Source organism: Rhipicephalus sanguineus, chromosome 2, assembly GCF_013339695.2.
Source record: "Rhipicephalus sanguineus isolate Rsan-2018 chromosome 2, BIME_Rsan_1.4, whole genome shotgun sequence".
NCBI lineage: Eukaryota > Metazoa > Arthropoda > Arachnida > Ixodida > Ixodidae > Rhipicephalus > Rhipicephalus sanguineus.
The window spans coordinates 4,906,199-4,931,198 of NC_051177.1; the positions used below are offsets into that span (position 1 = coordinate 4,906,199).

A 25,000-nucleotide genomic window follows, 5' to 3' on the forward strand; every position below is an offset into this window, starting at 1 on the left:
GAATACCGTCCAGGAATTTCTCTCGGAGGCAACAACAATAGAGAAGACGCTGGAAATGCGAACCTGCCAGTATAACCGCCGCTTGATCCAAGACAGCGCAGCGGTTCAAGCCGTCGGCTTCGACGATCTGCGCGAGACCATAAGGGCCGTAGTGCGCAAAGAAATTCCTGGGATGTTCTCGTCTTGCCAGCCTCAAGCTGCCTTGATCACAGACATCGTCCCAGAGGAAATCCAGCAGTCGCTGATCATCCTCGATTCAGTGCAGCCGCAGCTGCAAGCAATGAGCTACACTGCTGCAGCCCGATGAAAGGCCCCTGCTCCTCGTCAGCGTCAAGACACCACGCCGCCGTAGCAGTTCCGCCGCCACCACCGATGTCATACCGCCCACCAGCCTGCCAGCGATACACGCCAAGGAAGACTGACGTTTGGCGCGCCCCCGACCACCGCCCACTATGCTACCTTTGAGGAGAAGCTGACCACACTTATTGCCGCTGCCAGTACCGACAGATGGGACTTCATGGTTTCGCCATTGACGCGCCGCGTCCACAGCGGGGTGAACGACCACACGACATCGCCGACTACCTCGCAGGAGCGCATTGGACACCCCGACAACCTTGTTCGCCGTCGCCAGGCCGCTAAGTCTCTACCCAGCACCTCCACCAGATGTCACGGGGTCGTGACGTTGACGAAGGCAGCAGGCTACGTGTCCAAGATGAAACTCTTTATGTGGCCGAACTTGTGGCCGGGAAAAGGTAAGTCAAACTACAGCAATACACACAGTACACTGATAGCGGCGAACAGAGTGTTGGCCGTCGGAAAAACTGCTCATGGCTGGGACGCGCCGTCTTTTATACATTACGCATAGAACTTTCCAGTCTTATCACTGGTGGTCGCGCAAGCTCTGGAATTATCTAGACTATTCACGTCCTGCGCGCAATCTTAACAAAACGATCTACTACAATCGCAAAGCTTCTCGAACACTGCGGCGCGGACAGCGTCGAGCATTGATCGACGCTGTCAAACCCGAATACATCAAAATGAAACAAGAAGCGGGTGTGGCAATATTTACAAAGGTAATTTCAAGCAGGCGAAGAGAGAGCAGGAGGGAATGGGTTCTCTACAAAGGGTCACAGCCATCTGATCAATCCGGCAACAGAAAAATTTGCTGAGTACAGCCAACCTCTTTATTTAGCATTCATAGGCTACCAGAAGGCATTTTACTCAGTAGAGACGTCACCAAGAAGTACTTGGAGCATCTATAGATACCCTAGCCAACACCTGCAAGGACTTCATAGCTACCTTACTTTCCACAAAAAAAGTGATAAAATTTCAATAAAAGAATGCGTCGGATCAGGAGACACAATATCCCCAATGTTCACTGCATGCTTAAAGGAAGTATTTAGACAGCTAGACTGGGAAGAAGCAGGAATCAACTGAGAATGTCTCAACGACCTACGATTTGCAAATGACTCTTCCGCAATGATGGCGACAAACTGCACAAAATGATTGAAAGCCGAGAAAGGGCTGAAGACAAAGCCTGACCAAAGTTCACCACTGGCAGCCAACTCCTGTACAAAAGTATTGCAACGCACGCTGTTTTTTTTTATGACCCGGTACAGTTGTAACCACCACCTCGTGCACACCGCGCCCAAATGTCTGGAAACAGCACAGATTATTTTAGAATCTTCCAATAAGATTGTGCACCCATGACAAGCAATGGAGCTTACTCTGGAGCTAACTCGGCCACCAACAATAAGACTGGCACATGTCTGATCACCCCTTGCAAGCGCTCCCGAGATTTGTGACGGACAACGCTTTGTGGAATACCAGCCCAGCAACCATGTCTGGCTCAGTGACCAACTTTTTCGACGATATTGGGGCCATACAGGGCACTTGGACTACGAGGTTGTCCCCAGTGGCATCATGAACTCTCAGCGCCACCTGGCACACCCTGAGGTTTTATGTGCACTTGTAGAACTTAATTTTCTATTTGTTCTTGTGTTTTTCCTATGTGTATGTATACATTTTATTTTTTTCGCTTTCGTGCATTTTTGAAACAGCGGGATGATGCTGGCTCAGAGGGGGCCATTGCTTGTACTTTGAGTCTTTCATTTCGCAAGCCCAAGGTTGCCCAATAAAAAGTTTCGGACTTCCCAGTCTTGCTGCAGCCGTCTTCACCGTCACATGACAATAATAAATTTGAACAATGCACACACACACAGTGCTGACTTTCAACTGAAAATATTTATTTCCAGATGCATGTGACACACGCCTGCGTGAGCAAATGAAAATAAAAAGAGAAAGGTGACAGAGACAGAAGGACGTTGTCAGGGAGGAAGCGCGCACAACACGCACTTTATTCCCTACTGCCCCTGCCCCACTGCCCATGTTCATGATGATGGTGACGGCACCAACTGTGGTTGCCGCCTCCGCCACACAGTCCTTACAACGTAAACGCCTGTTGCTACAATCAGACTTGAGTGACTGACAAATCGAGAAATGTCATTTCCTTGTTAGACCGTGACAAAGATGGCACACTTATCATTCATTTTGTCTATCTCACAGGCTTCAGTGATCTCCGTCGTCAATCTCTCTTTTGCCCTGCTGAGAATGATTGTTTGATCAAACATAAGAGCACACTGAAGTAAGACCGAAAGACGAGCTCGTTGCTAAGAGCGCGAACTAAGACAGGGACAAGCGTGAGGACTATCAACTGACAGCTTTTTTAAGCAAGATCATACACCCGCTGCGCATGCGCACCGTCCTAGGTGCAATACGAGGCACTATCACACCGTATCTACTTGCTACCCTCTTTCCTTTAGGAGGGACACTTCTTTGCTGCTAATCGTTAAAGGGACACCAAAGGCAAATAACCATTTATGTCAGAGGGAAAGGTCAATGTTTGAGAATGTCTAAAACGTCGATATTATCAATAGCAGTGCTCTAGTAACCGAGAAATTAAGGTAGGACACTACAGTGAACTCCCGGTAAGACGAACTCAGTTAAGACGAATTCTCGCTTATGCCGAACAACAGAGAACCGTTTGTTTGGTTTTCCATAGACTCAGTGCGAAAAAAATTCGCTTAAGACGAACCGGCCAACTGTACTCTCCTGTTAAGACGAACTTTCGCGGTGATCGACAACGCTGGCGATTCTGCGAAATGAACACCGCAGTCTCGGTGGAGCATTCAGGCGACCGAGAAAAAGCAAAAAAGAAAAGAAAAAGCGCTTCCCGGAGCAAAGACGCGAAGCAAATCGCGACGCGGAGGGTGCGAGATAAACGAAAAAGAACGGTCCGCGGATAAAGCGGGTATCCCCCTCACCCCCAGCCTGTGGGTGGGGGAGGTGCGGGCTTTATCAGCAAAGAAAGCAACAAAAAGAGTAGGGGGATTTACAACTGGGACCCTCAAGCCATTGCGTCCTTTTGTATTCCCCCCCCCCCTCCCCGTTCTTCGGTTTCCCAGCTGGAGTACAAAGGAGAACAGAACAACACCAGAGCTTGGGGCCCCTCGGCCCCTCCGCCATGGTCAGAGGGGCAAACGCAAGGGGAGTGGGGGAAAAAAAAAGAAAGTGACAACGGGAACAAAAATTGTCTGTGCATTACAACCGAGTACAAGACCGAAACCAAGTTTGTGGCGCACTCCCGTCAGAGGGGTCAGGTGCATTGTCATCGCCATCATACTATAGCGGCCGAGCACATTTTGTGGTCAGTTCGCGTGGGTTCATGTAGGACCTGTGCGCATTGTATCTGTTTCCAGTGAAGTGCAAATTGTGATGAGCCATTTTGATTATGGAAGTGCACGACAAGGGAAGGCTATTTTGTACACTGAATATAACGGCGTCATGTCTTTTTCGAGTGCGCGAGGCTTGTGGCCGTGAGTAGTGCAATGGGATATCTTCAGCTGCATGTCGATCAGGAAAAGTTACTGCGGGCCGAAAACGGGTAAATATCCGGACCTCGAAGAAAACCTTGCAGCCTTTCTTAGGCAACTCAGCGTATCATGACTTTGTCAAGGCAACAGCACGCCACCGAGGCGTATCCAGAAGCGATCTTAGAGCCAGCAAAACAGGCTCACAGAAGAAAAGGAACTGCCAGGACAATAAATTTTACATTATTTGAAGGAAAATTGTGCTTCTCTCTCTCTCTTTTTTGTAATCGTCAACATAGGAGCGTGCTACAGTTTTATCATTAAAATGTGGTAGCAGTATCTTCATGAAATTTTTATTTTTGGACCCGCGATATCAGGTGCTCGTACGATTTGTGTAAATACTCTGCTTGTAGGTTTTATCTAGATGAGCCAATTAAATGCTTTTTCTTGTCTTTTTGCCCCCATTGTAAGTCTACTCCATTCAGTGTTTTCAAGTAACATATTTGGATGCACTTGGCATGTTAGCATCTCTTTTTGAAGGCACTTCTGATAAGCCAAACTCCTGATAAGACGAACAGATGACCGCGGTCCCTTTGAGTTCGTCTTAACGGGAGTCTACTGTATATGCGCCACCCGTGCCGATGACGTCAAGAGTCCCGAGTGCAAATTACCACTGGTATTCAAGCTTCTTACATTAAAAAAGGAACATTCTGTAATACTGCTGACATAATAAAATGCTGCTTATGCGTTTATGTTTGAATCATGGAAAAAAGAACTTGACGTTACAGTGGAGAATGGCACGCGTTGTGCAAAAGTTCCGTTTTCGCAGGGCTGTGCTCCACTCACGCGATCACATCTCAGTCGTAGTTTTGTTATCGCGTACTGCTTGCTGCATGTGCCTTGCATGCTCATAAAAGTCGCTGTAATGAAAAGTTTGTCAAGATGCTGTGTCCATGTGATGTTTTGTAATGTGCCCTTCAGAGCAGAAACCACAGCGTCGGCTGCCAGGCAGTAAAGGCGGGCAACGTTGGGCAAGGCAAATGCTACGTCAGGAGGCCTTTTGAGGCACGTGATTTGAAGTGCACTAACGCTGTGCGGACCACTCAAACACGATTTTCATTCACAATAAGCATTTCCTTGGCACGAAACAAGCATCATGAGGTTTCTGGAACGCTATTTCAACAATCAAGGTCGACTTAACATTTGCCTTTAGTGTCCCTTTAATGATGGTTGACTGATACAGGATGACACCCTAATGTGATTGTTAAATGCCTCTGCAAGTTCCCATCTGGTGCGATCACGGTGCTTATACAGAGTGACCGTGTCAGAAAAGCGCGCTTCGCAATCACACTGCACACAATGAATGGCTAAATGCGCGAGCAGCCTTCCTTTCAGAAACGAGAGGTGCTCCCTTAAGCGTATATTTAGGCAGTGACCAGTGTGCCCCCCCACATACACTCGTTTAACGGAATACAATACACAAGGTTCTTCAGAGCACACGAAACAAAGTTAACTTTGTGGCTAACGTTACATGTACGAGTACAGTAAAACCTCGTCACTTCGGATCTCAAGGGAGTGAAAAAAATGTCCGAATTATCCGAATGTCGAATTAACGAATGCATGACAAAAATGCACATTTTCAATTCCTTTATCGCATACCTTTATTTTGAGAAGTAGTCCGTGATGCTTGTTTGTTTTTTTATGGACAGCTGGGCGGCAAGGACTAGATTGCGGGCATGTGACAAACCCTCTAGCGCAAGAGTATTGCCTGGGACATCCTAACAAAACTCCTCTAGAACGACGAGAGCGTCCGCGGCTTCTTTTGTGGTACTGTGAAAAAATGAGACCGACCCACGCCATGACTGCCTCGTCTTCTCCTCCTTTAATGGAACACCCTAATCCCATGATGATGATACGTATGCCCCAGATGCGGCAATCGTTTTCTTCTATTTTCAACACATTCCCGCTGGCGCCAAATGAACACGCTGAATCGAAAGACTAGTATTGTCCCTCAGCACTTAGAGACTTCGTCAAGTGGCTTGCGTCGAGTTCAGTAGTTAGAGGTTCAGGTGGCCACTATCGTTGCTGCATTTGGTAGATCATTTGCTGCGATGCGTCTGCTGGCGATGTCCAGCTTTCACTTCCCCTTTCGCTCTTAAAGCCTCCTGGGCAGACACTACCAAAGGAACTCGGCATTCTGGCCTTGCGAATCTTCTATAGACCGTTATAGCGAAGCTTCATCAGGCAGGCAGGTGCACAGCAGGTGGTTTCAAGGGCCAATCCTGCATAATCAGGATTCATAATATTAATCACCTATAGTGTCTTGAGTATCGAAGCCGCCTTCAATATGGTAGTTTGCACCTGTGCTTCATGTTCCTGCTGCTTCGAAGGCGGGACCTACAGGATGGGTGTCGGGACAGAAATTCGTTGCCCTGGCCTCGCATGTCTCGAAGTTCTCATCGATGAGAAAATCTTGTGATGGGCGGAGATGCGTTTCACTGGGCAGAGTGCAGGGCTGTTGAGATGTTCCTCTCTATGTGCACGTACAAGCCTTGCAAACCTGAGTCCGTCGTCGTGAAGGACGAGTCAGTACAGAGCTGAAGTAGACGTGAGGGCTCTCGTCTCGCGAGCCTCCAGACAATGCTTTTCGAACATGGGACCGTCGTCGTGAAGGTAGAGTCAGTGCACAGCCGAAGTAGACGTGAGGGCTCTCGTCTCGCGAGCCTCCAGACGATGCTTTTCGAACATGGGACCGTCGTCGTGAAGGTAGAGTCAGTGCAGAGCCGAAGTAGACGTGAGGGCTCTCGTCTCGCGAGCCTTCAGACAATGCTTTTCGAACATGGGGCCGTCGTCGTGAAGGTAGAGTCAGTGCAGAGCCGAAGTAGACGTGAGGGCTCTCGTCTCGCGAGCCTCCAGACAATGCTTTTCGAACATGGGGCCGTCGTCGTGAAGGTAGAGTCAGTGCAGAGCCGAAGTAGACGTGAGGGCTCTCGTCTCGCGAGCCTCCAGACGATGCTTTTCGAACATGGGACCGTCGTCGTTAAGGTCGACGGCCCCATGTTCGAAAAGCATCGTCAAAGCAAGGAACTTTGCTGCCGATGGCATCAAGACACTACATCGAAGGTACATCGAGATCCGCTGCAGAAGAATCGCTGCTCGAGACGAACAGTGCACTTGATGGGAAGTGGATGTCGGACTTAATAGGGCATTGCACCATCCATCCAAAGGTAGTGTCGATCGCTGTTAGCCTCTCGATGCAATCAAATTTGTCTGGTTGTCACTCTCCAATAGGCGTCAGGTCCTATGAGAACGGTTATGTCGCCTTCTTTCCACGTATCCGCTTGACATGCCTCAGCCACCTTATATTCCTTGGCGATGAGTGCCTGCAAGATATTGTTCTCCAGCGGTGGACTCGTTACGGAGCATATCTCTGGAATTGTTAATGCTTCCAATTCCACTGCAGCGTCGACAAATTGGCTGCGCAGTCGCACGGAGACACGCTCGGCGCATAGTCACCTCTGAGATTTGGAGCTTCTAAAGCTGATGAGGGAAAGCTCTTCCCTTCTAACAACGGAACACTGAAGTTTTCTGGCCGCGTCTGCACGAATGTAACTACGCTGGCTACCGCTGTCTAAAAGCACTCGAACGAAAAGTCGTCGGTTACCGCACTCTACCCATATGTGGCCTGTCTGCAACAATACAGCCTTGGATTCGACGTGACTGCTTTGGGTGGTTGTCACGGTTCGAAGACTTGGCGAAGAGGGTCTTCCCAACGCAACGGAATCAGCAGTAGGTGGTAGGCCCTCGACTGGTCTCGACAGCTCGCACAGAATAGTCAGATGGCGGCGACGGCAGGTACCACAGGTAAGACTGCAGGACTTTTTGCAGAGCGTTGCGATGTGGTTGCGTGTACCACAGTGGAAACGGCAGTTATTATTCCGCAGCCTCACTCGCTTGTCGTCCGCTGACAGAATGGCATTGCAGGAACTTATGGCATGCACGCTGCTGTTGCAAAGTGTGCACACTTGGTTGACCGACACGGTTGAACTTGTAAGAGCAGCAGCCGATGGAATGTGTTCCGCGCCGCCGGTGGCAGGAAGGTGGAAGAGGGTGAGACGGCAGGCGAGCATGTTGATGCTCGTCTTGGCCGCACGCGTCGTAGTCGCACGCGTCGTCGTAGCATAGTGGTGGCGCTGGACTTCCGCAACTTGTCCCAGATCGGCTACTTTTTGTGCGAGCACCACGATGAGGATCGCGTCTTTGGGATTTTTCACGCCGAGTACATCACCTTCAAGCACGTCAAGAACGCCCTGCACCCCATAAGAGTTGGTCCCAAGGACGGAAAGGGGTGCGACAGCCGCAACTCAATGACTGCAGTGCACAGGCACTGCCGGAAGCAAAGCGAGCGGCTCACAGGAATTCGCGTGCTGTCTGCCGATTGCAAAAGCCCGCTCAAGAGCGTTTCGACCGCACAGCACAGAAGGAATGCAAGGGGCGTAACAGTTCCTTTTCATCAAAAAGCAAGGGGCGCCGGCGGGAATCTGTTTAAAATAGAAGGAAACGATTGCCGCATTTGGAGCATACGTATCATCATCATAGGATTAGGATGTTCCATTAAAGGAGGAGAAGACGGGGCAGCCATGGTGTCGGTCGGTCTCATTTCTTTACATCTTGGTGCTGCGAAACCCAGGACTGCCCCTCGGGAGACGCCTTCACGTCACGGCCATGGCGAACTCAGCCCAGCCGTGCAAGAAGCGTGGTGCGCTCAGGACTGGTGTCACGCAGGCCCTAACCCAGTTAACAGACCTGCTACAGCAAACGGATCCCGACCTCTCAGAAGTTAGCGTGCAGCTCGACTACCTGAAGGACAGGGAATCAGCATTATCAAGACTGGACGACGCAATCCTTGCAGTAACAGATGAAGACAGTCTTGATCGCGAAGTCGAAACGACACAGGATTATAGCGACAAGATCAGCTACGCCTTAGCGCGCGCCAAGTACTGGCTGCAAGAACGTCATATATGTCACAACGCACGTAGAGGGGGAAAAAAAGCGCCACCGACGCCTGCAGGTCCGCACGCTATCTGTGTGAGGCCTTGTTTCTTTGTTATCCGTTCTCCGCCGATGACAGGACGATACGTATGCGTGCTCCAAAACGCCACCGTGCGTCCCCTTTCATAAGAAAGGGGACGATGTATTCTCCCATTTGATGTCATTTGTGTACTGACGATGCCACCCGTATAGGTGGCGAAACGTCTATCTCTTGTTATGTTTTCGTGTTGAGTAAAGGCGGTGTTTGAAAGTTTTAAGACCCCTTTCGTAAGTTTTCAAAAAAAAATGCGGTTTTCCTTGGCCTCCGCGATCGGCATCGACAGTGCACCGTTGCTGCCAGAGCCCATCTCAGAGACCATAAGTTTGCACATGTGTGGCAAAGAAAATGCAATGCGATAAATATTATGTCCTCCGAGACGCAATTTTAGTTTCAGTTTGGCCGTCTTTGGCTTGCCTCCAGTCTGAATTAACCAGTGCGCGCGCAATTTTGCGTCGAATTAGCGAATGTTTGTTGCCATAGGGCTATGAACATTTTTGAAGGGAGGGTGTGGGAATGTCGAATTATCCGAATTTCTGAATTAACGGGGGCCAAATTAACGAGATTCTACTGTACCCACTCGGCATCCAGCTTATTCCCAACGATGGAACACAACTTGCCCAGTTTATTTTTGGCTGAAAAAACAACATTCAGCCCGTACCTATGTGCAGTCTTGTTTATTCTATGTGATAGAGCATGCACATATGGCATTTTCGCCAATCCGCTTCGTTCCTGCTCCTGCTGGCGAAGTTGGCACCCTTTGACATGCTCGATTAGGCGCCTACAAACGACCTGTAGCACGGACTAGGGGAAGCCAGCATCTTTCAGCCGTACTACCTGCTCATTGAAGCTGTCTTGTGCCAAATGATGGCACAACCTGGTAACAGCGGATTTCAGGCAGGAGAGGGCTATTCCGTTTTTGATTACCTTCGAATGGGCGGAACGGAAACTCAAGAGGGGCTTGCTAGACCAAGTGGCATACTTATAACATGTATGATCAGCTGAAAAAATTCAGTGTGAGGTCTAGAAATTGTAGCATGTTTTCAACCGGCACCTCTAGAAATTGTAGCGGAGGTCTAGAGATTCAGCAGAATGTGTTGGCGGGCTAGTTGGTGAGAATCCATATTGCCTTTTTAGCGCAAAAAACGACACCACAAGAAAGAAGACGGAACACAGCGCTACATGTTCCATCTTCTTCCCTGTGGTGTCGTTTCTTTTTGTGCTAAAAAAAGGCAATAGGGAGTCTAGAGATTGTAGCGCTGGTGTCGTTCCCTCACTCTTTTCCCTGTCTTAGTTCGCGCTTGAAGTTTCTTATGATGTATAGGAGCACAGCCGCATTTTTGACGATGAATAACAAGATGCCCGGAAATTCTTTTGTAACGTTGTGCTACTGCTCCTTCAGACCTGTTGTTGACACAACGGCCAGTCTGGCCAATGTATGCTGGAGTGCACGACACCGGGACTGAATAGATCACGTCTCTAACACAATCCACAAATTGCTCGCTATGTTTTGTGGAACAGGCGGTATTTCCTTTTTCAATATTGACCCTCCTTACAAAAGGAGGGCGAACCAGCATGGAGCGCCGCCACTGTGGCAACTGACAGCATGCCCAACCTTTGCAGAAAGCAAGGCCTTACAGTGACGCACTGTGTTCGGGAAGTACTCATCACGGGTAGGCACGCAAACACGGCAGACAGAGAAGGGCTTGCACAGATACACAGTGGTGCATTCAACGGGGAAAACGACAATCACTTTTATTGGGAGAGTCGGCTCAACCAAGAAGGGGAGGGAGGGCAACAGTGGACAGCAATGTCCACTGGGCGTATCACCCAAGGCCGCTCTCAAATGCAGGAAATGTTTCGCTTGCCTGCAAAGCCTGATCCTTGTTTTTCACATGCGTGCTTATTTTCATTTCAGTCTTTTACAGCAACGCTACTGTAGTCTACCGTGTGCTGTCGTCATCGCAGTATCAGTAGGCATCATGCTGGTCATGTGACCAGAGGGGGTCCTAAATAAATAAATAAAATGAAATAAATTTCCTCAAGGTCCAAAGGCAAGTATTATAACCACTGGGCACTTGCACCAGGCTATAACCGCACTGGCTTATACACTGCACTTGCAGAACACGAATATATAGGAAGCATACAAACGCATTGTACCCATGATTGTAACACAATTGAATTGCAGAGCACTTGCTATTTAAATATTTTCTCAAAATTAAGATAAAGGCATAAACCTAGTGATACTACCTCTGGTACAAGATAAAGCAATTTGCACTTTCTTTAGGGACATACATTAATTGTAATGAAGACTCCCAAACAGCTTTGGTGAAATGGAAGCTGAAGTGGTTGTGTACCCGGATGAAATTCAACCTTGTCAACTTGCACGTTCACGAACTGCTGCATTTCGAGTTCGTTGCGCTCCTCTTCTTTTGCAATTTGGATTGCTTGCTGTAAAGTCGGGGTTGAAGAAGTCGTCTTTCTGTGTGGCAGTTTCGCTGAACAGCTGGTCACAGGCCACGTTCCGTAGTTGCCTTTGCTTGCCATTGTCTGTAATGCAGAGACAAAGTCAGTGATTGACTCCCTCAGTGGTAGCTGCTTGCACATTTTGTTGTGAATTTCTGGAATTTGATGAGCAGCAGCTTGGAGGCGGCCTCTTTTCCCGCAGGCAGAGCAAGTCATTTGCATAATGCTGACAAGAGTCCGATCAGTAGGCCTCCAACGCTCAAGTTTGCGCAGCGCCGTCCGCCGCCCCAGCGGAGAGAGGGCAAAACTCCGGTAGCTGGGACGGGTCGCTCTTGCTTGGTTTTCCCATCGCGCGCGCGGAGAACGTGCTCCCCGGGGCTTTTATCTCGCATTTTTCACGCTATGGGTGCCGTTCCTTCGTCGTACTCGAAAGCAGGCACGCAGTCCTGCTGCATTGTGAACTGTCACAAAAGTTTAAAAATGTCCAAGAGCCGAAAACTTCCTGTCATCTTCTACCGTTTCCAATGCAAGCAGTCCGAGGAGCAGAGGCGTTAAGAGTGGATTATGGCAGTTCGCCGCGATGCTTTCGCGGTCTTGTCACCTTGAAGCAGTTTTTGTCGTACACAGTATTACGAACTATTAACGGGGAGAAACGCGATGATCGTGCTCATTTGAAAGGGAAGTGCGTTTGTGAACCGAAGTTACAATAAATAGACAGCCGCTGTACGTTTCGAGATTGCGCGCTGGCTTTCCGAGTCAACCATTTGTAATGTTACAGCAGCGGAGCATTTGGGCTTATTACACCACAGTTTAAATAACGTACCGTGAGTACTAAGTGTTTAATTCAGCTGATTGCGGTACATTTCCCGTCGCGGCTCCCTGTAAAGAGAATTAAGCTGTATGTTTGCACTGAGCGTTTATATTGGCCTTGCATGCGACAGGCCGTGATTGCTTAGAAGGCTGAAGTGTTGCGCTGCTAAAATCGTGGTCATGGGTTCGATTCACGCATACAGCAGCTGCATTTCGATGGGAGCGAAATGCACTAACACCGGCGTACTTAGATTTACGTACACGTTAAAGAAACCCAGGTGGCCGAAATTAATCCGAATTAATCCACCACGGCGTGCCTCGTATTAATGTCATGCGTTCGGCACGTAATAAAAAGCCTTGCATGCCGCTTTGGAAACGAGCTGAAAAAAGAACCAAGGTGGCAATTAAATTTTCGATGGCTTCGCGAATTCAGATGCGCTTATTATTGGGCACAAATCTCGGCATAATCATAAACATGTGCGATCCCAGTGGGTATTGTATAGTATCAGGGGCGTAGCCAGAAATTTTTCCGGGGGGGGGGGGGGGTCCAACCATACTTTATGTATGTTTGTGCGTGCGTTTGTATGTGTGCGTGTACATATACGCAAGCAAAATTGAAAATTTTTGGGGAGGATTTGAACCCCCCCCCCCTTGGCTACGCCCCTGTGTAGTATGATGCTGACCAAGCGAGCTGTCGAAACAACCAAAGCGACATTCGAATAAGCGAACACGGTGCGTGATCAGACGTCGATATTATTCGAAATGAAACACGCCTCTGCAAGAAACATGCATCGTCGAAGTGGGCATGAAATATCTATTTATTTTTTGTTTCCGTATATCATTATGCTGTCAAAGGGAGCTCTAAAAAAATCCAAGGCGACATTAAACTTGCGATCCGACGTTGTTATCATTCGATGCAAACCTCGGCAAAAGTGAAACTCCCACGAAACTGAACACTGCGCATTGCGATGCAGCCAGTGACTCAACAGGGCAGATGTAAATTTATGCTCTTCACACTGAGCTCATATTAAATTTAAAGCCGCACGACAAACTTGGCATCCAAGCAATTGAAAAGTTATCAATAGAAAACGCACGCGAAAGCGTGCTGGATGGTTGCTGACAGCTCCGAGTATACAAGACTGCCGCGACGAATGTGCGTTTTACCGGTAACATAATTACAGAACTCGCGCAGTCACCTCCCTACTCATGTCAAAGAATGTGCCCGTTCAGCATCTGCACGCACGTAGCGCTCGCACAAACAGCATCGCCCTTGACGACCTGCTCGGTCCCGAAAAGGTGGTCGATCAACCGTCCTCCTCTGGTAAGATTCCCACCGTTAAAACGTTTTTTTCCATCTCTGGGATCTTTCTAAACCTTCAGAGCAAGCGACACTTGAAGCTGCACGTGCACGGCGAGCAGAGAACAGCGCGTGCAGGGTGCCTGAACGTGCGGAGACAGCGCAGTCAAAAGGCTGGTGTGGGGACAGGAGCGACCGGTTTTCGCAAGAAAGGCGGCGAAACGCGTGCGACGCAGCGCCCCCTGGCCGAGCTTGGGAGGCCTAGTGCAGTCCATCCTGGTGTCTTGCAAAATCCGCTGAGGGAGCGCAACCATCGTGTGTACCCGGATGTGGCCAGCTTGTTGTATCGCCAGCCGGATACACCATCCAGTGTAGACAAAGGCGCGTAGCGCCGGAGGGCTTGCCGACACGTCAAACCAGGCGGCAAATCACGCAATGCGAGGCATTTGCTGAAACGCCATTGCCTGAGCATGGAGATCACGTGATCTCACTTTGACAAATCAAGTGTTTGTGCGCACTTGAGCGCGCCGATCGCGAATGGGCAACGCAAGGGTGCGAAAACAAGCAGAACGAGGCGACACAGTCTGCATCGCCATCAGTGCGAACCATACGGTAACAACGTTTCGGGTTATTTTAGGGTTGGTTAGGACAGGCAGGTCTTGAGCCACAGCCAAGTTGTGAACAAAGTCACGAGTGTCGAAAATCGCAGCTTCTACACTGCTCTCATGCAGAATAAGTACAGCATTTATGTATTCATCAAGAAAATGAAAATGTATTGACGTAATAGACATTTGTTTATTGTTTTCTTGATACTTTCGATGATTCAAAATTCGGTTAATTCGGACATTTTTTTCCGGTCTTGGAAACCAGAATTAACGAGCTTTTACTGTATTTCTCAATAGAACAGTATTCAAGGATACAATGCACCAACAAAGTGCCAAAATGGCACCAGCACATGAAAATAGGGGGGCACATCCAATGATGATCTTGGTTTCACTTTCGTGCCCTTTCATTTTCAAGCTTTCATAGCTGACTGCCATTGTCTGAATTACCTTGTATTCAGTCAAATTCGGCCTCTTAGAGCGATGCATATATTTGTGGGGACCAGGTGAATAACATCCCCTATACTTTCCTTGTTCTCATTAGTGTTGTGTTTCACAAAGAAAAAACAAGCTCTTAAAATTCCCCTTCTTTAGTTTCATAGCCTTATAATTGGCAGGATTGAGACATTTGCATTTGTTTGCCAGATTTTGCATCTCAGCAATATGTGATATGTACCGTAAAATACCGAGCAAGTGTCCCGCACCCCCGTCTCTGCTTTCCCGGAACAGAACCAACATTCAAGATGGCAGCAGCAAAGTTTTCTAGCCAGAAAGAGTGCATGTGGACTTCCTCAGAAGTTTTCTCGTTCATGGCACGGCGCATTACATCGATGGCTCACAAGCATGGGAAGCACGATTAGACCACAGGAAGCATGGCATGGAAGCACTGTCAATGATCAGCCGGCACAGTAGCTCTAAGCAACACAGATCTCGAAGGCTTTATCTTTGCTGATTATGTCGTGATAGGTACCATCTTGCAATACAAGTCTTGAAGGCCATGCTTTTGCTCGCAGTACTCTTCACTTGTCGTGGGTGTATTGCAGCAAGTTTGGCGCACAATCATTATGTGGGAAAAAGATCTAATGCTGGCAGCAAATTTTAGGCACAGGCACTTGGAGATTGAGCTGCTAAGGAGGATCGACTTGGATTCAAGCAGGCCAGTGTTGCATGGACGACAGCCAGTGTGTTGCATTGGGGTGTCGGAGCGGCAGTGAATGAGGAGTTGCTTGGCATTTTACGGTAGTCTCAATTACATTGCTGTGTGGACTATGAACGTGAGACTGGGTAATGCAAGTGCTCGGCAAAGAATGTTGCTGACCACATCATTTGTGCTGTGCAGGTGATGCTTGTGAAGCAGCTGTAGACGAGTGTGCCCAGCAGCCCTGTGCTGCAGGCCGCCACTGTGTGCCAGATGCATCTCCCCTCGGCCACAGTTGCCAGTGTCCTTCTGGACGAAGTGGCCCCCAGTGCGATGCCCGCTGCCAGGAGCCCAGCTGTTATGAAGGTGATGTGATGTTCTATCTGCAATCTCATATGGCCAGGTGGTTGAGATAGATTCCTGAGGCGTGCTCAGCAGCAGTTCTATCAAAGTGTTAACGGCGAAACTGTTCTTAGTCGTGAGCCATCGTATTGCTCGGAGGGGTTAGAAGGTGAGGAGCGTCATTGTGCACTCGCTCGGATGAAGAGAAGGCAACTTTCTTGGCAAGGCGGGCATGTCATACACAGCAGCAGCACTGCTTCAAACGCTGATTGCATTCCAGTGCAGCCATGGGAATAACCCACACTTTGGCGGCCAGGCGCAATATGCATATCGTTCCCCCTTGCGTAACACAGTGTCAAATAAAGAGCAATGATACTTTGCAAAAATAGTTTGAAAAATCTTGCTAAGAAGAAACATAGAAAGGCCTGAAAGAGCTTCGCTGTTTTGATGGCTTTCACGGAGGGGAGCTGGCTGCATTATTTTTTGTGCTAAAACAGTGGCCACTGTAGGGCTTTACATAATGTACCAAGTACACAGTGCCAAACACCTTGTCTACGATTACTGTGATACCAAAAACAGGTTGCTTGAGTTCCAGTACTTGCATGGCCAAAATTTGTGGCAAGTGTGTTGCGTCGTGTGACCCCTGATGTCATGCAAGCACACCAGTGCGGCAAAGTTTCCTGTACATGTCTCTGGGTGGAGCTAGGCCTCCGCTATACCTGTTTCCCACAACCAACCTGGCGTGGCCATGCCGGTCATGTGACCTGCGCCTTGCTGACCAATTAGCCTTCTTCCCCCTCCATTAAACCGCCTGCAAGAAATGCGGGAGAGCAGTCTCCTGTCAGTCTCGCCGAAGCTCGGTCTACGAGTCGTCACTCTATGCGCCCTCCCGTCGCTCGGCCTCTCCTTTGGCCTGCCGTGCTCCTGCCTATAGATCTTCCCAGCGGCAACCTCATACCAGCGAGTCGAAAGCCGATTTTCGCCACCTGGTGACGAGAGTAGCAGGCTTTTGGGCAATGCCCCCTTCCTATGGGCTGTTGCTGGTGGGAGTTCACCATTTACGTTGTGTAGTGGCTCTTCAATGTGTGCGCTATTTTAGTGTTATTAAGTGAACATTGAAATGTCGTTCAAGAACAGTCTATCAACAGGGCATCATTGCGTTGTTTACGGCTGAAGTTATAACCTAAAGAAGAGGAACACAGCAAGAAAAGAGCTCTGCGGCATGCACAACGTGTTGCAAGAGGATTGCGGATGCAACGCGTATTTGCCGCATCGGTTTCCCGCTGACGCCGATTAGAAAAGACAGTGGGTCGCTGCAGTCAATAGAAAAGGCTTCGTGCCCTTGACATCATCACGTGTATGTTCAGCGCATCTTGTGGACGGCAAGCGCAGCGATCTAAACCCCATGCCGATGCTTCGCCTCGGAATTCAATAGGTAAAAAATTATGTCAGGGGCTCTCACAGCCCACTCCCGCATGTCGTCCATTCACCATGTTAGGATGGTCATGGCTCCTGCCATCTAGGAAAAAAGTTAACAGAAGGGTTATTGCTTTCCTCGGAAGGGTAACAATTAGCGTGACTATATTATTTTTCACAGAAAGCGGAAAATAATAAAGGCAAGAAAAGGAATGACACCTCATGTAATTGCAGGTTTTGTTTGTGACCACGTAATTGTAGGTACATGAGTATTTTCACATTTCGCCCTCACGAACCTGCGATCGGCGCGATCGATAACTGAACCCGTGTCTACGAGCTCAGCGCGACAGCTTACCTCGTAAGATGCAACGACTGCTCACAACGATAAGTCCACACTAGCATAATGCTCGCATGAAAACAATGGACGGCGATTTTGCTCGATCCGCATCTATACATTTACGATCCGTCCATCGAGATTGCAGACAGTCGCATGCCTCCCTTAGGCACTGAGCTCAAATATTGCGATCCGAATTGTAGGAGCCACACGCAATTAATCATTTTTCATGGCAACCAAAAATCTGACCGCGGATCTCGGCCTCATGCGACAGCATACCGCGGCGTGTCAGTAGCGATGTTTCTTGATTAGCTTCAATATACCACTGACTTTTACCACGTTGAAAAACAGGACAAGCACGATGTCAATAAAGTACAGCTACAGCGAACTGTTGTCACGCAGAAACTGCGAGCACTTGCCTTGAAGTGCAGCGTAATTGTGCTGCAACATTGACTGCAGCTAGGTGAACAATTTTCTGGCAGCGGCACGGGTATGCAGCGTCGTAGTAGTATAGCATTTGACGAGCAATAGATGAACAATTTTCTGGCGACGGCACGGGTATGCAGCGTCGTAGTAGTATAGCATTCGACGAGCAATAGATGAACAATTTTCTGGCGACGGCACGGGTATGCAGCATCGTAGTAGTATAGCATTCGACGAGCAATAGATAACAATTTTCTGGCGATGGCACGGGTATGCAGCGTCGTAGTAGTATAGCATTTGACGAGCAAAAGATGAACAGTTTTCTGGCGACGGCACGGGTATGCAGCTTCGTAGTAGTATAGCATTTGACGAGCAATAGATGAACAATTTTCTGGCAACGGCACGGGTATGCAGCGTCGTAGTAGTACAGTCGACTCCCGATAATTCGAAGTCGCTTAATTGGAACTGTCGGTTAATTGGAAGTAGAGTGGGGGTCCCGTCAGTTTTGCATGCAATTGAACAGGAAGAAATGCTCGGTAATTGGAAGCTAGAGGTCTGAAATTTCGGTTAATTCGAATTTATTTTCAATCGAATTCCCGGAGGACATCGTAATGTTTGTTAAATTTCCTATTTTTAAAGTGCAAAACCATGTGTGTGCGACCGGCACCCAAGGGCATCGCAGTTGACCACAGCGCAGCAGCTCAAAGTGTCAGCTGAAGGCATCGCAGCTGCGTGCAGCGCCGCAGATCACGAAGCGGCTAGTTGTGCAAATGCAGTGAGATTGTTTCGGCGGTTCCGGGCCTCATTGTTGATCTCATTATGGTCGTGAGTGGACTCAGCGTTTCCACGTGCGACGAAGCTCCACGTGCATTTTAGGTGCAGTCGCGACTATGGCAACTCGCGGGCCTTATCGGACGCTTGACTTGGCGACGAAAGTCAAAATCTTGAAAGAAGTTGAACAAGGAGGCACCGCCAAGCAAGATATTGTGCGGAAATACGGCATCAAGCCTAATACCCTGTCTTAACATCCTGAAGATCAAGCGCTCGGTACTGGACGCATTCGAAAATGACCAGTTCAAGATGTCTCGCAACAGAATGCGCATCGGCACCCACCCGGAATTGGAGCAAGCGCTGCTCATCTAGATTCGGGAGGCGCGAAGCAACCGACTTCCTCTCAGCGGCGATATTGTTGCAGCGAAAGCCTCATCGCTTGCATTGATGCTAGGCATCAAGAACTTTGCTTCGTCCGATGGGTGGCTCACACGCTTCAAGCAACGCCACGACTCGGTGTTTAAAAGCGTGAACGGGGAAAGGGCTACCGTCAATGCTGTAACATGTGCTATGTGAAGGGAAAATCAGCTTCGCAAATACTTGCGAAAATATCGGCCGGTAGATATCTTCAATGCCGACGAGACGGCACTTTTTTACAGAATGTTGCCCGAGAAGACGCTGACCTTAAAGGACGATGACTCTGCTGGAGGGAAGCGTAGCAACGGGCACTGAATGATGTCGCCTGCTTGTGATAGGCAAAGCCGCTAAGCCTAGATGTTTTAAGGGCGTGAAAACGCTGCCTGTCGACTACGTGTGTAACAGGAAAGCGTGGATGACCGCAGACATATTCAAGGATTGGCTGACAAAACTGGATCGCAAGTTCGCGTTATCTAAACGCAATGTATTCAGTGATGTGATAGCTGCGCCAATTGCGCCAAACTGCACCAAGACGTCAAACCTGCTACATCCTCCTACATCTCCGCTGTTCTGTGCCAAAACTGCGCCAAACTATAAGCACACTAGTGAAAAAACGTGCGCAGCACGCCGGCGGCGGCACAATGCGACACTCCAAAGCTGCCGCGTGGGAAAATTTTTGTGCTGCGAGAGGAATGGGTTCGTGTATCATTTTTCGCGACACGCTGCCTGGCGCTTTCTGGGGGACCTGACCGGACGCAGATTGATGGGTAGGCTCGTTAAAGGCCAACTCCGGCGATATTTCGAGGTCGATGAATCTCAAAGAAATTCGCTGGGTACGTTCCTTTCCACGTTTCCGTCATTTATGCCAAATTACAGGTTTGAGACATGCGCAGATTGTTTGCAAATGAATTTTAAAGATTTTCTGCAAACGCCCTCCTGGCTTCCCACAATTATTGGCAACATTGCGTCTGTGACGTCAGTATTGGGAAGGCGGCGGAAGTGACGCAGCCGAAGACACCGCTAACTTCGGCCGCTACAGCGAGCGTCTGCTGTGCTGACCGAGACACTGTCATTATCAGACGCGACACTGTCAGTCGCGGACATTACAGCTGATGCGCGGCGTGCTGACCTCTCCACTGTGCGCCTGCTCGTCCCGGCTGTCACAGTTTTCATAGTCAGCGCCGGCGTGACCGGCATGCCTTGCACGACTTCCGGTTCGTTCGTAACAACGTCTACGTCATACGTAGACAGTACACTCGGTTGGGTTTCGGTTTCTGTGTAGCGCTTTTTTGCTTATTTAACATTATTCTCCAATTTGCCGAGTATTTCTGCTATCGGGCCCGTAACAGGAGCGTCTCAGGAACATAAAAGCACCATTACTTTGACATGGCCAAAAAATCGCCGGAGTTGGCCTTTAAGCGCTGGGTTGGCTTGCTCAGGTTTTTGGGGGCCGGCATAACCCTCTCCCGACTGCTGTAAATTGGCGTGACCCCGCAAAAATACACCTCGGAAGGAGCGGCTCGCCGCGAGCTGGTGTGACCGCACCGCCGCAGCAACAGAAGTAAAATTTCAGTGTGGCACAGCGACGTCCATGCCTGTCTTATTTTTGCCCCCTTTTTAAGTTCCGCTACTCGAACCAGTGTTATACCCCTGTCACAAGGGCAACCTTAACCGTGGTTAGGGATAGCTACACAGCAGAAATAACAGCACTTAGTCTCCTAACCGAGGTTATCGCAAACAGAGAAGCTGGCAAGATAGCGGACAAGCTTCGCACCAGTCGTGAACTGGCGCAGTTAATTGGCAGCTTCGTGTTGTTTGAGGATTTTCACTGAACACGACTCCAGTCAGTGAGCAAACCTCGTGGAAAACTAGGTTCGCCGTGGAGCGGCTATCAACGAAGACTATTCCGTCCTCGGCGGGTCAGAGCCTCAGGTCGTTCCACCAAGTTCATTGTGAACATCCTGAGCAAGATGGACGAAAATGGTGACACTATATCATCTTGGTGTCGCCAAGGCAGCGATGGCAGTGGATTTTTATGTCTGCAGTGAGACTATTAACCGCGAACATAATGGTTTTGCAGCGATAAAGCGACATGCTACAAGCAAAAGGCACATTGAGGCCACGAAGCAGCACCGGAATTCAGCAGGTGTACTGAAAACTCCAAAGACCTGCATATCAGACGTATTTGGACTTCACAAAAATTGCAACCCAGTCCGATCCAGGCTTTTTGCAAACCCACAGTAAACCAATTTAGGAGGCGTTGATGTAAACGTAACCGGCTGATACGAATTCGTGAAATTCCCCAGCCGAATTCCGCTGTGTCGAATGGGCCGAAATTTGGATGTTCCGAACACTTTTGTGCGTCGCGGCGGGTGATAAGAACTTTGGTACCGAATTAGTCGAGCGACGGTCAAGAGCAGAATGCTGTTAGCTTCGGAAGTACGCGCGCGGCTAGCGCGCACACTATCAGAACTGTGGTTATCGTTTGCCACAACGGCTGTGGGCGAAACGGCGGTCGCTTTTGACACTATCATGTATGGTGACGACGAAACTGACGGGACTCCGAAAGTGCACGCGCGTCCAACCAATAAGCGACGCTGCTTCCCGCAAATGCCGCGGACAAAACCGCGGCAGATGGGATTATAGATAGGAACAACCGACGTAGTTTTGAAAAGTTTTGAAGGCACGTGCGCGGCCAGCGCAGGCGGATTGAAAACGGAATTACCGTTTGTCGCAACCGCCGCGCACGAAACCACGGTCGCTATCAACGCGATCATCAATAGCGACTACGAGCTCCGAAGCTACGCGGCTAACGTAGCAGTAGATTAAAGGCTATATAGTCGTAAAAAAAAGGCACGAAGCAGTGGCGTAACTGGGGGAGGGGTCACACCCCCCCCCCCCCCCGAAAAATTTTATTTTGCTATGGCATACACAGTGCAAAATGACACTTGACCACATCTGCCTGCCCGGCCCCCACTTCAAATCAACGACCCCCCCCCCCCCCCCACCCCTTCAAAAAAAAATTTAGGCCAGGACCTCAACAAAGTTTACCATACCATATATGCGCCAGGCACGAAGCCTTTCGGCGTTCGTGTCGATCTTCGCTTGTGACTATCAGGGGCGTAGCCAGAAATTTTTTTCGGGGGGGGGGGGGGGTTCAACCATACTTTATGTATGTGCGCGTGTATATATACGCAAGCAAAACTGAAAAATTTCGAGGGGGGTTTGAACCCCCCAAACCCCCCTTACTATGCCCCTGGTCACTATGGTGGAGCGGACTTCACTTAGTTTTCAGTTGGCCTCATGCGAAGCTTTGACGTACGCTTTCGCGACAGCTTGCTGCGCCGTCCCTTATTGGTCCGTTCACGCGTGTCCCAGAAAGGCGTACGCGAGTTCTTTTGACGGAAATAAATGTTTTCTGCGTATATCGTGGTTTGAAAACAGATTTTACTAGTTTTTTGATGATGCGAAATTTTGGACGATACGAATATTGTCGCTCCCCCTTCAGATTCTATCACTGAGATTCTACTGTAGTTGGGAAACCCTACCTACGTTGTTTGTTTGACCACACTAAGCCATTATAAGACTGCAACGCCAATGTTTATGCTTACGGGGCCGTTAGGTGATCCAGTGGTGTTATGCAAACACCCATTATTGGACAGAACTTTTTATTTCAAAAGAGTTCCTCCTTATTTGACTGTTTTGCTTCACACGGTTCATTTTTCCACTTGGCAGTGAGCTTTTAGCTGGGAGCAGGGAAAACAGCTACAAAAGCTGTTTTCCCTGCTCCCAAACGCGTTTTTGGCTGCTCCAAAAGCCCTTTTACCTGCTCCAAAACGAACTCTTTGCTGCTCCAAAAACCTGCTCCAAAACAGCTTCAGTCAATCACATCACTGTGTATTGCTCCTTGTGGACCAATGCAGTGCACGCATGAATGTGCCGCCCTTGAGTGCCATACGTGTCGCTTACCTGCCAGCGAACACTACATCGGTGTTGCAACCAATGGACCAGGGGATTATCAAAAACGTGAAAGTACTGTACAGGAAGCATTTTCTTGAGCGGATGCTGTTGTGTATGAACAATGCAAGTCAGTATGAGGTGAGCCTTCTCAGTGCTATCCATATGCTGGCACGAGCGTGGAGTCGCGTAAAGGACGAAAGCATTGTGAACTGCTTTAGGGCGTGCGGCTTCATTGCAAGTGGTGCAGATGATGACTCGTCTTGTACAGAGGGGGAAGAAGACAACAGTGAGCTTGACGTCGACGGTCTCCTACCAGCTCTCGGCGACGTCCCTTTCGAGGAGTACGTTGCCACTGACAGTTCGGTAGAAACGTGCGGTGCGCTGTCAGACGCTGAGATCGTGGAGGTGGTTCGGCCCAGCTAGGCTAGTCACGAAACTGAGGTTGACGACGACGACGCTGCAAGTGAGCCACTACCGCGGGCTGCTGATGTAGCCGGAGGCCTTGCCCTCGCGCACCGGTTTTTCGCTGCTGAGAGCGACGCCGAGGAAGCACTCGGGCACATATACAGCCTGCAGGACTTGCTTTGTGCTGCAAGATTCAGACTGCTTTGAAATAAATGTATTTTTCGTTCGTTGTGGTTAATTGGAATTCCGCTTAATTCGAAGTTTTTCGCGGTCTCCGTGAACTTCGTATTAACGAGAGTCGACTGTATAGCATTTGACGAGCAATAGATGAACAATATTCTGCGACGGCACGGGTATGCAGCGTCGTAGTAGTATAGCATTTGACAAGCAATAGATGAACAATTTTCTGGCGTCGGCACGGGTATGCAGCATCGTAGTAGTATAGCATTTGACGAGCAATAGATGAACAATTTTCTGGCAACGGCACGGGTATGCAGCGTCGTAGTAGTATAGCATTTGACAAGCAATAGATGAACAATTTTCTGGCGTCGGCACGGGTATGCAGCATCGTAGTAGTATAGCATTTGACGAGCAATAGATGAACAATTTTCTGGCAACGGCACGGGTATGCAGCGTCATGGTAGTATAGCATTTGACGAGCAATAGATGAACAATTTTCTGGCAACGGCACTGGTATGCAGCCTCGTAGTAGTATAGCATTTGACGAGCAATAGATGAACAATTTTCTGGCAACGGCACGGGTATGCAGCGTCGTAGTAGTATAGCATTTGACGAGCAATAGATGAACAATTTTCTGGCAACGGCACTGGTATGCAGCCTCGTAGTAGTATAGCATTTGACGAGCAATAGATGAACAATTTTCTGGCAACGGCACGGGTATGCAGCGTCGTAGTAGTATAGCATTTGACAAGCAATAGATGAACAATTTTCTGGCGTCGGCACGGGTATGCAGCATCGTAGTAGTATAGCATTTGACGAGCAATAGATGAACAATTTTCTGGCAACGGCACGGGTATGCAGCGTCGTAGTAGTATAGCATTTGACGAGCAATAGATGAACAATTTTCTGGCAACGCCACTGGTATGCAGCCTCGTAGTAGTATAGCATTTGACGAGCAATAGATGAACAATTTTTTGGCAACGGCACGAGTATGCAGTGTCATAGTAGTATAGCATTTGACGAGCAATAGATGAACAATTTTCTGGCAACGGCACGGGTATGCAGCGTCATGGTAGTATAGCATTTGACGAGCAATAGATGAACAATTTTCTGGCAACGGCACTGGTATGCAGCCTCGTAGTAGTATAGCATTTGACGAGCAATAGATGAACAATTTTCTGGCAATGGCACGGGTATGCAGCGTCATAGTAGTATAGCATCTGACGAGCAATAACAGCAGTTTCATCGTGCTCGCTGTGAGAATTCTCACTATAACGTTGTTGTGAACATTAACGCGGTGACATAAATCAGAAACATGTTGAGTGATCTTACCTCCTAAGTCGACGGGCTCCTTAGACGCACCACCAGCCATCGGAATGTGAACACGGCCGTACAGCGTGCACTGTTCATACACAAATACCAGAAATCGTAAAACACTCGATGCCGACCGTTTTGTCAGGGAGGAAAGCTCAGAGAGTCAC

General features: G+C 48.9%; 1 protein-coding gene across 1 annotated transcript in view; it reads left to right on the top strand.

The window, feature by feature from the left end:
* LOC119382356 (fat-like cadherin-related tumor suppressor homolog) overlaps positions 1-25,000 on the top strand; it is a 912,235-nt gene that overhangs the window by 681,420 nt on the left and 205,815 nt on the right. The window contains 1 exon segment of the mRNA XM_049412132.1: positions 15,473-15,637. Within this exon segment, the coding sequence (XP_049268089.1) occupies positions 15,473-15,637 (165 nt within the window).